General features: G+C 45.3%; 1 protein-coding gene across 1 annotated transcript in view; it reads right to left on the bottom strand.

Annotated features, from left to right (window-relative positions):
* Positions 1 to 15,389, bottom strand: part of LOC121001628 (kinesin-like protein KIF20A) — a 132,729-nt gene that overhangs the window by 97,619 nt on the left and 19,721 nt on the right. The window contains exons 2-4 of the mRNA XM_040432795.1: positions 3,164 to 3,247; positions 1,428 to 1,547; positions 1,202 to 1,340 (exon numbers count right to left, since the gene is read on the bottom strand). Of these exons, the coding sequence (XP_040288729.1) occupies positions 1,202 to 1,340; positions 1,428 to 1,547; positions 3,164 to 3,247 (343 nt within the window). The remainder of the gene's footprint in view (positions 1 to 1,201; positions 1,341 to 1,427; positions 1,548 to 3,163; positions 3,248 to 15,389) is intronic.

Here is a 15,389-nt window from a genome sequence, read left to right as displayed (position 1 = left end):
ATCATCGCTGTGGACAGGGGCTTCATAGTGCATAGACCTGTTCACTTTGGATACGGATTGCACATATTTACTTTACAGTTAGTAGCGTTGACCGTGGCGTCATCGTTACCATGGCGCCATTGCTCGCGCTGTGTTGTCATTGGCTGCGTACCCCATGTGACCTAAGTTATTGACGCACGGAGGCGGGCGCTTGGGTGAGTGTCACGGGGTGGACGCGCAGGCTGTGACGTCAGTGGGTGCCTCTGGCAGCCCATTGGCTAGAGACACGTGCGCTGCCGGGTGCCATGGCGACGGATGATACTTCCGGGTATGCAAATGTGTTGCGACGCGGCTGCGCAATACAGACAAGGGAACGCTGAGGTGAACAACACGAGCTTGGTAGACATGTCATGAGCTGTAAGTTGGAATGTGCACATATGTATTCTATTATGCATTGATTTGTACTGATGATGTAACGGGGTGTGTATTTTATGTGGGGGGTATATATATGCCTATCAGCATTGATGTTATTAGGCTTGACAAAGACTGGTGTACAGTCGAAACGTTGCCGTTTGTGTCTGGAGGTACGATTAAAGAATTCTTTTGATATTGCGGTATGCTGCCGAAGCCATCTTCTTTCTTACAAGCCTCAGACCTGTCCTGGGAGTAACCAGAGACCCCATGGGACAGGGAAGCAGGGAGAATATTTACCATCCGGCGTCTTTAGGCGCCGCAGGGTCACCCCTTCGGCAGACTCGCACATACATGGGATTACCGGCATGCCACTGCAGATGCAGTAATGGGGGACTGGGTGACTGGTGAGGTACTCAGTACGCAGCCGCAAGGGGTACAACTAAAGTGGGTATTCACGATGAAGCCCCATCCTGCAGCAGGCCGAGAAAAATAAATAACAGAACAGGTCATGTCTGCCTCCTACAGACACTAGACTAAAACTGGTTAGTTTAGTGTCTGTGCAGAGGGTGTAGCCCATCTGGGTGGAGCCAACACATTTCCTTTCTAGTGTCAGCTAGGCATATACCCATGGTGCTGTGTCCCCCCAACGCCATTCATGAGTTGCTTTTTCATGCAAAATTTGACAACCATATACTGAACACAATTTTAGATAATACATTACATACACAAAAATAGGCGTGTGTATTTATAATATAAGGAAACAAAAAATATAAAAATAATTACACTACACACGGACAGCATTAAATACCTTGAATTGTAAAGGTTTTTCCAGCATTCGTGACACCATAAGTGAAGACAAGTCCATTCTGCCCGTTAGCAAAAGAAACCACCAAGTCTTTCATGGTGCCTTCAAAAAATTCTTCCTGTGTCGTTTCCTCTCCGTAGATCTGTGCAGTGAAGAGCATTGTGCAAATCGTATGCAATAACCTATATGAATCAGTAACACGTCAGGTACAGTCAGTGGCACTACCTACCCTTGTGAAAGTAAACTTATGCACTGACTGCCCAATGCCTCGTTCACAATTTTTCATCGTAGAGGAGTCTTTTGGAGCACAGAGAGCCACAATCTCAGAGTTTTCTATTGTTACACAATCCTAAAATACAAATACAAATGAAAGGTCAAAGGAATTACTGCAGCTGCATTAATATATTATATTATAATATAATATATACACACACACACCTAAAGAATTATTATGAACACCATACTAATACGATGTTGGACCCCCTTTTGCCTTCAGAACTGCCTTAATTCTACGTGGCATTGATTCAACCAGGTGCTGATAGCATTCTTTAGAAATGTTGGCCCATATTGATAGGATAGCATCTTGCAGTTGATGGAGATTTGAGGGATGCACATCCAGGGCACGAAGCTCCCGCTCCACCACATCCCAAAGATGCTCTATTGGGTTGAGATCTGGTGACTGTGGGGGTCATTTTAGTACAGTGAACTCATTGTCATGTTCAAGAAACCAATTTGAAATGATTCAAGCTTTGTGACATGGTGCATTATCCTGATGGAAGTAGCCATCAGAGGATGGATACATGTTCTCATTCTGTTTACGCCAAATTTGGACTCTACCATTTGAATGTCTCAACAGAAATCGAGACTCATCAGACCAGGAAACATTTTTCCAGTCTTCAACAGTCCAATTTTGGTGAGCTCGTGCAAATTGTAGCCTCTTTTTCCTATTTGTAGTGGAGATGAGTGGTACCCGGTGGGGTCTTCTGCTGTTGTAGCCCATCCGCCTCAAGGTTGTGCGTGTTGTGGCTTCACAAATGCTTTGCTGCATACCTCGGTTGTAACGAGTGGTTATTTCAGTCAACGTTGCTCTTCTATCAGCTTGAATCAGTCGGCCCATTTTCCTCTGACCTCTAGCATCCACAAGGCATTTTTGCCCACAGGACTGCCGCATACTGGATGTTTTTCGCTTTTCACACCATTCTTTGTAAACCCTAGAAATGGTTGTGCGTGAAAATCCCAGTAACTGAGCAGATTGTGAAATACTCAGACCGGCCCGTCTGGCACCAACAAGCATGCCACGCTCAAAATCGCTTGAATCACCTTTCTTTCCCATTCTGACATTCAGTTTGGAGTTCAGGAGATTGTCTTGACCAGGACCACACCCCTAAAAATGAAATAGAACAGGTGTTCCTAATAATTCTTTAGGTGAGTGTATATAACTTTAAAAAGGATTATTCCCCATCTGGATGGGACAGTGATGGCATATTACCAGGACATGCCATAAATGTCAGACAGGTGTGGGTGCCACCTCTGTGGGAGAGCAAGCAGTGCATGTAGGCCTCCCACCATTCACTGCTGACTGCTATTTTTAGAAGCCTCGGCAGTAAATGGAGAAGTGACCGCACTTGCTCTCCCTTCACTGCTATGGGGTTATCCAAAAATAGCTTAGCACAGCAACTTTATTAATTTTAGGAGTCACAAAGCCGTATATAGCGGACCCTGTAGTGTGCTCTGGTCATGTCAGTGCCTCATTCTGGAGACAGGAGTGACTCCCAGATGTTAGACCCACATCTGACATCTATGGCATACAGTAGAGATGTGACAATAACTGAGCTAATGGGATCCATAAGAACCTGTTGAAAAATGTATTTGTTATATTGGTCAAAGTTTTTCTATGGAAAAAAAATTAAATAAATTAAAAGATTGACCTACAATGAAGACTAAGATTGTATTTTAGAAATCTACCTGGGATTCATTGTTAGCAAGCTCTGTCTTTGAAAAAGGCCGCACTCGCAAGTACACCTTCAGATAATGTGATCCTTGATTGTTCTGTGAAAAAAGGGGTAGGAAGAAGAGAAGGATAAGTGAACGTATTCATAAAGTAATTCCTGTGTATACGTAATAAAGGAGGCAGAAAAATTAAAGGGGTTGTCTCACTCCAGCAAACTGGATTTATTGTGTAGATGAAGTTAATACAAGACCGTTGCTAATGTGTTGCGATTGTCCATATTGCCTCCTTTGCTGGCTGGATTCGTTTTTTCATCACATTATATGCTGCGTTTCCATGGTTACAACCATCCAGCAATCCAGCAGCAGTAGCCATGCTTGCATATAGGAAAAGGCTCTAGCATCTCTGGTGACCAGGAACATGGGAGTGCACATAGGCAGGAGCTTTTTCCTGTTATGTACAAGCATGACCACTGCTGCTGGATTACAGGGTGGTCGTAACCCCTGGATACAAGCAGTGTAATGTGATGGAGAAATGAATTCAGCCAGCAAAGAAGGCAATATGGACAATCACAATACATTAGTAAGTGCCTTGTATTAACTTTATATACACAATAAAACCTATTTGCTTTAGAGAGAACCCATTTAACCCCTTCAGGACCCTGCCATTTTTCACCTTAACCACCTCCGGACCGCCTAACGCAGGATCGCGTTCCGGAGGTGGCAGCGCTGCGCACAGTCACGCATATACGCGTCATCTCGCGAGACGCGAGATTTCCTGTGAACGCGCGCACACAGGCGCGCGCGCTCACAGGAACGGAAGGTAAGAGAGTTGATCTCCAGCCTGCCAGCGGCGATCGTTCGCTGGCAGGCTGGAGATGTGTTTTTTTTAACCCCTAACAGGTATATTAGACGCTGTTTTGATAACAGCGTCTAATATACCTGCTACCTGGTCCTCTGGTGGTCCCCTTTGTTTGGATCGACCACCAGAGGACACAGGTAGCTCAGTAAAGTAGCACCAAGCACCACTACACTACACTACACCCCCCCCCCATCACTTATTAACCCCTTATTAGCCCCTGATCACCCCTAATCACCCCTGATCACCCCATATAGACTCCCTGATCACCCCCCTGTCATTGATCACCCCCTGTCATTGATTACCCCCCTGTAAAGCTCCATTCAGACGTCCGCATGATTTTTACGGATCCACTGATAGATGGATCGGATCCGCAAAACGCATCCGGACGTCTGAATGAAGCCTTACAGGGGCATGATCAATGACTGTGGTGATCACCCCATATAGACTCCCTGATCACCCCCCTGTCATTGATTACCCCCCTGTCATTGATTACCCCCCTGTAAAGCTCCATTCAGACGTCCGCATGATTTTTACGGATGCACTGATACATGGATCGGATCCGCAAAACGCATCCGGTCGTCTGAATGAAGCCTTACAGGGGCATGATCAATGACTGTGGTGATCACCCCCCTGTCATTGATTACCCCCCTGTAAAGCTCCATTCAGATGTCCGCATGATTTTTACGGATGCACTGATAGATGGATCAGATCCGCAAAACGCATCCGGACGTCTGAATGAAGCCTTACAGGGGCATGATCAATGACTGTGGTGATCACCCCATATAGACTCCCTGATCACCCCCCTGTAAAGCTCCATTCAGATGTCCGCATGATTTTTACGGATGCACTGATACATGGATCGGATCCGCAAAACGCATCCGGTCGTCTGAATGAAGCCTTACAGGGGCATGATCAATGACTGTGGTGATCACCCCCCTGTCATTGATTACCCCCCTGTAAAGCTCCATTCAGATGTCCGCATGATTTTTACGGATGCACTGATAGATGGATCCGATCCGCAAAACGCATCCGGACGTCTGAATGAAGCCTTACAGGGGCATGATCAATGACTGTGGTGATCACCCCATATAGACTCCCTGATCACCCCCCTGTCATTGATCACCCCCCTGTCATTGATTACCCCCCTGTAAAGCTCCATTCAGATGTCCGCATGATTTTTACGGATGCACTGATAGATGGATCGGATCCGCAAAACGCATCCGGACGTCTGAATGAAGCCTTACAGGGGCATGATCAATGACTGTGGTGATCACCCCATATAGACTCCCTGATCACCCCCCTGTCATTGATCACCCCCCTGTCATTGATCACCCCTCTGTAAGGCTCCATTCAGATATTTTTTTGGCCCAAGTTAGCAGAATTTTTTTTTTTTTTTCTTACAAAGTCTCATATTCCACTAACTTGTGTCAAAAAATAAAATCTCACATGAACTCACCATACCCCTCACGGAATCCAAATGCGTAAAATTTTTTAGACATTTATATTCCAGACTTCTTCTCACGCTTTAGGGCCCCTAGAATGCCAGGGCAGTATAAATACCCCACATGTGACCCCATTTCGGAAAGAAGACACCCCCAGGTATTCCGTGAGGGGCATATTGAGTCCATGAAAGATTGAAATTTTTGTCCCAAGTTAGCGGAACGGGAGACTTTGTGAGAAAAAAATAAAAAATATCAATTTCCGCTAACTTGTGCCAAAAAAAAAAAATTTCTATGAACTCGCCATGCCCCTCATTGAATACCTTGGGGTGTCTTCTTTCCAAAATGGGGTCACATGTGGGGTATTTATACTGCCCTGGCATTCTAGGGGCCCCAAAGCGTGAGAAGAAGTCTGGTATCCAAATGTCTAAAAATGCCCTCCTAAAAGGAATTTGGGCACCTTTGCGCATCTAGGCTGCAAAAAAGTGTCACACATCTGGTATCGCCGTACTCAGGAGAAGTTGGGGAATGTGTTTTGGGGTGTCATTTTACATATACCCATGCTGGGTGAGAGAAATATCTTGGTCAAATGCCAACTTTGTATAAAAAATTGGGAAAAGTTGTCTTTTGCCAAGATATTTCTCTCACCCAGCATGGGTATATGTAAAATGACACCCCAAAACACATTCCCCAACTTCTCCTGAATACGGCGATACCACATGTGTGACACTTTTTTGCAGCCTAGGTGGGCAAAGGGGCCCATATTCCAAAGAGCACCTTTAGGATTTCACAGGTCATTTACCTACTTACCACACATTAGGGCCCCTGGAAAATGCCAGGGCAGTATAACTACCCCACAAGTGACCCCATTTTGGAAAGAAGACACCCCAAGGTATTCCGTGAGGGGCATGGCGAGTTCCTAGAATTTTTTATTTTTTGTCACAAGTTAGTGGAAAATGCTTTTTTTTTTTTTTTTTTTTTTTTTCATACAAAGTCTCATATTCCACTAACTTATAACAAAAAATAAAAACTTCCATGAACTCACTTTGCCCATCAGCGAATACCTTGGGGTCTCTTCTTTCCAAAATGGGGTCACTTGTGGGGTAGTTATACTGCCCTGGCATTCTAGGGGCCCAAATGTGTGGTAAGGAGTTTGAAATCAAATTCTGTAAAAAATGACCTGTGAAATCCGAAAGGTGCTCTTTTGAATATGGGCCCCTTTGCCCACCTCGGCTGCAAAAAAGTGTCACACATCTGGTATCTCCGTAATCGGGAGAAGTTGGGGAATGTGTTTTGGGGTGTCATTTTACATATACCCATGCTGGGTGAGAGAAATATCTTGGCAAAAGACAACTTTTCCCATTTTTTTATACAAAGTTGGCATTTGACCAAGATATTTATCTCACCCAGCATGGGTATATGTAAAAAGACACCCCAAAACACATTCCTCAACTTCTCCTGAATACAGAGATACCAGATGTGTGACACTTTTTTGCAGCCTAGGTGGGCAAAGGGGCCCACATTCCAAAGAGCACCTTTCGGATTTCACAGGTCATTTACCTACTTACCACACATTTGGGCCCCTAGAATGCCAGGGCAGTATAACTACCCCACAAGTGACCCCATTTTGGAAAGAAGAGACCCCAAGGTATTCGCTGATGGGCATAGTGAGTTCATAGAAGTTTTTATTTTTTGTCACAAGTTAGTGGAATATGAGACTTTGTAAGGAAAAAAAAATCAAAAAAAAAATCATCATTTTCCGCTAACTTGTGACAAAAAATAAAAAGTTCTATGAACTCACTATGCCCATCAGCGAATACCTTAGGGTGTGTACTTTCAGAAATGGGGTCATTTGTGGGGTGTTTGTACTGTCTGGGCATTGTAGAACCTCAGGAAACATGACAGGTGCTCAGAAAGTCAGAGCTGCTTCAAAAAGCGGAAATTCACATTTTTGTACCATAGTTTGTAAACGCTATAACTTTTACCCAAACCATTTTTTTTTTACCCAAACATTTTTTTTTTATCAAAGACATGTAGAACTATAAATTTAGAGCAAAATTTCTATATGGATGTCGTTTTTTTTTGCAAAATTTTACAACTGAAAGTGAAAAATGTCATTTTTTTGCAAAAAAATCGTTAAATTTCGATTAATAACAAAAAAAGTAAAAATGTCAGCAGCAATGAAATACCACCAAATGAAAGCTCTATTAGTGAGAAGAAAAGGAGGTAAAATTCATTTGGGTGGTAAGTTGCATGACCGAGCAATAAACGGTGAAAGTAGTGTAGGTCAGAAGTGTAAAAAGTGGCCTGGTCTTTCAGGGTGTTTAAGCACTGGGGGCTGAGGTGGTTAAAGAGGACCTTTCACTGGTGTACAAACTAAAAACTAACTACACTGCTCAAAAAAATAAAGGGAACACTTAAACAACACAATGCAACTCCAAGTCAATCACACTTCTGTGAAATCAAACTGTCCACTTAGGAAGCAACACTGAGTGACAATCAATTTCACATGCTGTTGTGCAAATGGGATAGACAACAGGTGGAAATTATAGGCAATTAGCAAGACACCCCCAATAAAGGAGTGGTTCTGCAGGTGGTGACCACAGACCACTTCTCAGTTCCTATGCTTCCTGGCTGATGTTTTGGTCACTTTTGAATGCTGGCGGTGCTTTCACTCTAGTGGTACCATGAGACGGAGTCTACAACCCACACAAGTGGCTCAGGTAGTGCAGCTTATCCAGGATGGCACATCAATGCGAGCTGTGGCAAGAAGGTTTTCTGTGTCTGTCAGCGTAGTGTCCAGAGCATGGAGGCGCTACCAGGAGACAGGCCAGTACATCAGGAGACGTGGAGGAGGCCGTAGGAGGGCAACAACCCAGCAGCAGGACTGCTACCTCCGCCTTTGTGCAAGGAGGAACAGGAGGAGCACTGCCAGAGCCCTGCAAAATGACCTCCAGCAGGCCACAAATGTGCATGTGTCTGCTCAAACGGTCAGAAACAGACTCCATGAGGGTGATATGAGGGCCTGACGTCCACAGGTGGGGGTTGTGCTTACAGCCCAACACCGTGCAGGACGTTTGGCATTTGCCAGAGAACACAAAGATTGGAAAATTCGCCACTGGCGCCCTGTGCTCTTCACAGATGAAAGCAGGTTCACACTGAGCACATGTGACAGAGTCTGGAGATGCCGTGGAGAACGTTCTGCTGCCTGCAACATCCTCCAGCATGACCGGTTTGGCATTGGGTCAGTAATGGTGTGGGGTGGCATTTCTTTGGAGGGCCGCACAGCCCTCCATGTGCTCGCCAGAGGTAGCCTGACTGCCATTAGGTACCGAGATGAGATCTTCAGACCCCTTGTGAGACCATATGCTGGTGCAGTTGGCCCTGGGTTCCTCCTAATGCAAGACAATGCTAGACCTCATGTGGCTGGAGTGTGTAAGCAGTTCCTGCAAGACGAAGGCATTGATGCTATGGACTGGCCCGCCCGTTCCCCAGACCTGAATCCAATTGAGCACATCTGGGACATCATGTCTCGCTCTATCCACCAACGTCACGTTGCACCACAGACTGTCCAGGAGTTGGCAGATGCTTTAGTCCAGGTCTGGGAGGAGATCCCTCAGGAGACTGTCCGCCACCTCATCAGGAGCATGCACAGGCGTTGTAGGGAGGTCATACAGGCACGTGGAGGCCACACACACTACTGAGCCTCATTTTGACTTGTTTTAAGGACATTATATCAAAGTTGGATCAGCCTGTAGTGTGTTTTTCCACTTTAATTTTGAGTGTGACTCCAAATCCAGACCTCCATGGGTTAAAAAATTTGATTCCCATTTTTTTATTTGTGTGATTTTGTTGTCAGCACATTCAACTATGTAAAGAACAAAGTATTTCAGAAGAATATTTAATTAATTCAGATCTAGGATGTGTTATTTTTGTGTTCCCTTTTTTTTTTTGAGCAGTGTATATCAGTGGGCAGAGCAGCGCCCAGGGGTCCCCGTGCACTTACTAGTATGTCTGGGCGCCGCTCCGTTCACCCGGTATAGGCTCCGGTGTTTGCGCTCCCTCTGTTTTACTGGACTGATTTTTTGTATGAGGCGTGTCCCTTTCTGCAGCGCTGGCCAATCACAGCGCACAGCTCAAAGCCAGGCTATGAGCTGTGCGATGTGATTGGCCAGCGCTGCAGCAAGGGACACGCCTCATACAAAAAATCAGTCCAGTACAACAGACGGAGCGCAGACACCGGAGCCTATACCGGGCGAACGGAGCGGCACCCAGACATACTAGTAAGTGCAGGGGAACCCCTGGGCGCCGCTCTGCCCACTGATATAGTTAGTTTTTAGTTTGTACACCAGTGAAAGGTCCTCTTTAACCGCCTAACGCAGGATCGCGTTCCGGAGGCGGCAGCCCTGCGCAGTCACGCATATACGCGTCATCTCGCGAGACGCGAGATTTTGCTCAAAGCCGGCCCGCGCATGCGCATCGCGGGCCGGCAAAAGTTAGAGGGGGGTCGCGTCATCAGCTTGCCAGCCAATGATAGTGGCTGGCAAGCTGATGATTTTTAAAAAATCTAATCAAAAAGACGGATAACACATTATATTTGTAAATGTGTTAAATGGCTTGTCTGCTCCTCTGCTGGTCCTTTTCGTTGGTTGGAGCAGACATCAGTGAGTAGCACCAAACATTTCACTTAGCCCCAGATCACCCCCCATCACCCGAATTAACCCCTTGATCGCCCCTGTCAATCACCTAGTGAAAGGAAAAAAGTGATCAGTGTAAACGGTCACTTTTTTTTCACTGGTATTGACTGATAGGTTTTAGGTTAGTTTAGGCCCCTTGGTTAGGTAGTTTAGCGATTGTTTAGCGCCCAGCCCACCGCACCGCAGTCACTTATTCGCCGATTAGCGTATCGCTATTTAGCATTTGTACTTTTATAGTATCTGTAAGTGATCAAAACTGATCACAGTCAGATCTATAATTGTATTAGTGTCACCTTAGCTCGCCCTCCACCCAAAACGCAGTGTCTGATCGGTCGCCCACACGTGCGTTCACCCACGCCCGCCCCAGTGACAAAAAAAATTTTTTTTTTTAATCACTGCACAATCACTTTACAAGTGCTGCGGTGATAAAAAAATATCAAAACGGATTTTTTTTTTATCAATCGCAGCGGCCTCCGGTACTTCGCTAGCCTCCCCTTTGTAAGACAGGCTTGCTTTTTTTCTTGGGTAGTCTCAGGGAATACCCCTAAATTTAGTAGTCCAAATGTCAAACAGGGGGTATTCTTCTGAAGAGGCCTACAGGATTCTGACCCAGTCGGATGAGGAATGGGAACCCTCATCTGACGAATCTAGCGGGTCAGAATATGAACCTGTAGAAAGCAGTGGCAGTCTGACCCAAAGTTCGGACGAGGAGGTTGAGGTCCCTGATAGCACCAGGCGTACCCGGCCCCGTGTCGCTAGACCACAGGTTGTGCAGGATCCGTTTCAAGAGCAGCAGAGTGGGGCTAGCGCTGTCGGATTACGTGGTGAGACATACACCAGCAGCGCAGCCCTCCCTGGACCTAGTACCAGCACTGCCGTACAACATGGTGAAGTGGCGAGCACCAGAAGGGCAGTTGAAGCTGGTACAGTGGCACGTGCAGTAGTTACCCCGTCGCAGCCACCGCAAAGACAGGCCCGTAGAGCCCCTAGAATCCCTGAGGTGCTGGCAAACCCTGATTAGCAGTCACCAACTTTAGCCACACCTGTAGTTCCCCCTTTCACCGCCCAGTCTGGAGTTCGGGTTGAGACCGCTCAGATCGGTTCAGCCCTGGGATTTTTTGAGCTGTTCTTGACTGCGGAGCTCTTGGACTTAGTCGTGGCAGAAACAAAATCGGTATGCCACTCAATTTATAGCCGCCAACCCGGGAAGCTATTATGCCCAGCCTTTCCGGTGGAAACCAGTCCAAGTTTCCGAAATTAAAATTTTTCTGGGCCTTCTCCTCAACATGGGTCTAACTAAAAAGCATGAATTGCAGTCATATTGGTCCACGAACCCGATTCATCACATGCCCATGTTCTCTGCTGCTATGTCGAGGGCACGTTTTGAGATCATCCTGCGTTTCCTGCACTTTAGCGACAACAGCACCTCTCGTCCCAGAGGCCACCAAGGTTTTGACCAGCTCCACAAAATTCGGCCCCTCATAGATTACTTCAACCAGAAATTTGTAGATTTGTATACCCCTGAGCAAAACATCTGCGTAGACGAGTCGCTAATACATTTTACCGGGCGCCTTGGCTTCAAACAATACATCCCAAGCAAGCGTGCCCGGTATGGGGTCAAATTGTATAAGCTCTGTGAAAGGGCCACAGGCTATACCCACAAATTTCGGATCTATGAGGGAAAAGATCAGACCCTGGAGCCGGTCGGTTGCCCTGACTACCTGGGGAGCAGTGGGAAGACAGTCTGGGACTTGGTACCCCTTGCCAAATAAGGGTGACACCATCTTTATATGGACAATTTTTACACAAGTGTGCCCCTCTTCAGGCATTTGTTCCTAGAACAGATTGTCTGCTGTGGCACCGTGCGACCTAGTCGCCGGGGCTTCCCCCAACGGCTTGTTACCACCCGTCTTGCAAGGGGGAGAGGGCTGCCTGGTGTAACCAAGAACTGCTCGCGGTGAAATGGAGAGACAAGCGTGACGTTTACATGCTCTCCTCCATTCACGCAGACACGACAATACAAATTGAAAGGGCAACCCGTGTCATTGAAAAGACCCTCTCAGTCCACGACTACAATGCGCTCATGGGAGGGGTGGACTTCAATGACCAGATGTTGGCTCCCTATTTAGTTTCCAGATGCACCAGATGCTGGTATAAGAAGGTGTCTGTATATTTGATTCAATTGGCGATGTACAATAGTTTTGTTCTCTACAGTAAGGCTGGGAAAACGGGATCCTTCCTCAAATTTCAGGAAGAGATCATTGCGAACCTCCTGTATCCAGGAGGTTCCGTGGCCCCAACCACCATCGTAGTTAGCCGTCTACACGAGCGACATTTCCCCAGTGTCGTTCCTGGTACCTCAACCCAACCGTCACCCCGAAAAAGAGGTCGTGTCTGTAGCAGGAGTGGAATAAGGAGTGACACCCGCTATTTCTGTCCTGACTGCCCTGACCACCCTGCCCTATGCTTTGGAGAGTGTTTCCGGAAGTACCACACACAGGTACACTTAGCATAGGGATTGCATCTCACAGGACAGGCACACAGGGCTATTAGAGCCCTTACACTCACAGCTACTGCAAACCTCTCCTTTCACCTGGGATAAAGTGCATAATGTACTTCGCCACATCTTTGGGCAATTTGCCCTTTGCACATTGTCCCATGGGGAAGCAGATGTTTGTCCTATAAAAGGTATAAAAAAACAAAAAAAAAAAAATCACCGGTAAGCAAAAAAGTTAACGTTCAGTTCAGAAGTTTATATGTTCTGTTCAAAAGTTATTATAAAGTTAATAAATTTATTGTGTTGCAGCCTGGTTTTTTCTTTTTTGTTTTTTTTACCTTCCAGGTGGACCAACCGATCGACTAGCTGCAGCACTGATGTGCATTCTGACAGAAGCATTGCGCTGCTGTCAGATTACACAAAAGTCAGTGTATGCGGCGCTGCAAGACGAGATTTCTCCTCTGCAGTAAAAGATACGTTTGCCAAGGCATATGAGCTGAGGAGGCGGCGGTGTTCATATACTTTGGCAAACACTTTGTATATATAAAAAAAAATAGTAATTCCCGGCAATGATTTATTCATCCACATCGATTGATGTGAATGGAGAAATCGGGTTTGCCAGGGCATACGAGCTAAGTGGGTATGGATGTTGGGCGGAGCTCCTATGTCCTGGCAGACGCCTTTCCCCTCTTTTTTTTTTGGCAGAGATTTTTTCATCCACATTGATTGATGCGAATGAAGAAATCTGTGCCGTTCATTTTTTCTTTCAGCCCAGAGGCTGAACGAAAAAAAAAAAATCTCATTACCCGTATGCTCAATATAAGGAGAATAGCAGAAACTCCTAATGCTGGCTATACATGTAATGATTGCGGAGACCCTCAAATGCCAGAGCAGTACAAACACCCCACAAATGACCCCATTTTGGAAAGAAGACACCCCAAGGTATTCCGTGAGGGGCATATTGAGTCCATGAAAGATTGAAATTTTTGTCCCAAGTTAGCGGAAAGGGAGACTGAGAAAAAAAAAAAAAAAAAAAAAAAAAAAAAAAACAATTTCCGCTAACTTGTGGCAAAAAAAAAAAAAAAAAATTCTATGAACTCGTCATGCCCCTCATTGAATACCTTGGGGTGTCTTCTTTCCAAAATGGGGTCACATGTGGGGTATTTATACTGCCCTGGCATTTTAGGGGTCCTAAAGCGTGAGTAGAAGTCTGGGATCCAAATGTCTAAAAATGCCCCCCTAAAAAGGAATGTGGGCCCCTTTGCGCATCTAGGCTGCAAAAAAGTGTCACATGTGGTATCGCCGTACTCAGGAGAAGTTGGGGAATGTGTTTTGGGGTGTCATTTTACATATACCCATGCTGGGTGAGAGAAATATCTCGGTCAAATGCCAACTTTGTATAAAAAAATGGGAAAAGTTGTCTTTTGCCGAGATATTTCTCTCACCCAGCATGGGTATATGTAAAATGACACCCCAAAACACATTCCCCAACTTCTCCTGAGTACGGCGATACCACGTGTGACACTTTTTTGCAGCCTAGGTGGGCAAAGGGGCCCACATTCCAAAGAGCACCTTTCAGATTTCACCAGCCATTTTTTACAGATTTTGATTTCAAACTACTTACCACACATTAGGGCCCCTAGAATGCCAGGGCAGTATAACTACCCCACAAGTGACCCCATTTTGGAAAGAAGACACCCCAAGGTATTTCGTGATGGGCATAGTGAGTTCATAGAAGTTTTCATTTTTTGTCACAAGTTAGTGGAATATGAGACTTTGTAAGAAAAAAATAAAATAAATCATATCATTTTCCGCTAACTTGTGACAAAAAATAAAAAGTTCTATGAACTCACTATGCCCATCAGCGAATACCTTAGGGTGTCTACTTTCCGAAATGGGGTCATTTGTGGGGTTTTTCTACTGTCTGGCCATTGTAGAACCTCAGGAAACAGGTGCTCAGAAAGTCAGAGCTGCTTCAAAAAGCAGAAATTCACATTTTTGTACCATAGTTTGTAAATGCTATACCCAAACATTTTTTTTTTTTATCAAAGACATGTAGAACAATAAATTGAGAAAAATTTATATATGGATGTAGTTTTTTTTTGCATAATTTTACAGCTGAAAGTGAAAAATGTCATTTTTTTGCAAAAAAAATTCGTTAAATTTCGATAAACAACAAAAAAAAAGTAAAAATGTCAGCAGCAATGAAATACCACCAAATGAAAGCTCTATTAAGTGAGAAGAAAAGGAGGTAAAATTCATTTGGGTGGTAAGTTGCATGACCGAGCAATAAACTGTGAAAGTAGTGTAGTGCAGAAGTGTAAAAAGTGGCCTGGTCATAAAGGGTGTTTAAGGTAGGGGGGCTGAAGTGGTTAAGGACCAGGCCATTTATTGCAAATCTGACATGTGTTACTTTATGTGGTGATAACTTTAAACCGCTTTTACTTAACCAAACCATTCTGAGATTGTTTTCTCGTCACTTTATTCTACTTGATGGTGGTAAATTTGAGTCAAAATTTGTAAAAAAAAAATTTTTACAATTTTCATTTCTGTTTTTAACCCCTCCCCATGACGTACTATTACGTCACGGAAACCAATTTGACGTAATAGTACGTCATGGTGATCGGGCGGGCACCGGAGTAGTGCGTGCACAATGACTGCAGTGGCCCGGCAGTCCCTGGTAGCCGGGCCCCTGCTGTATCCGCTGGCATCGCTGTAAGAGCCGTGGTCGGCGAATTAACCCCTTCTA

Source organism: Bufo bufo, chromosome 5, assembly GCF_905171765.1.
Source record: "Bufo bufo chromosome 5, aBufBuf1.1, whole genome shotgun sequence".
Classification (NCBI taxonomy): Eukaryota; Metazoa; Chordata; class Amphibia; order Anura; family Bufonidae; genus Bufo; species Bufo bufo.
This window is presented reverse-complemented; position numbering and strand designations above follow the sequence as displayed.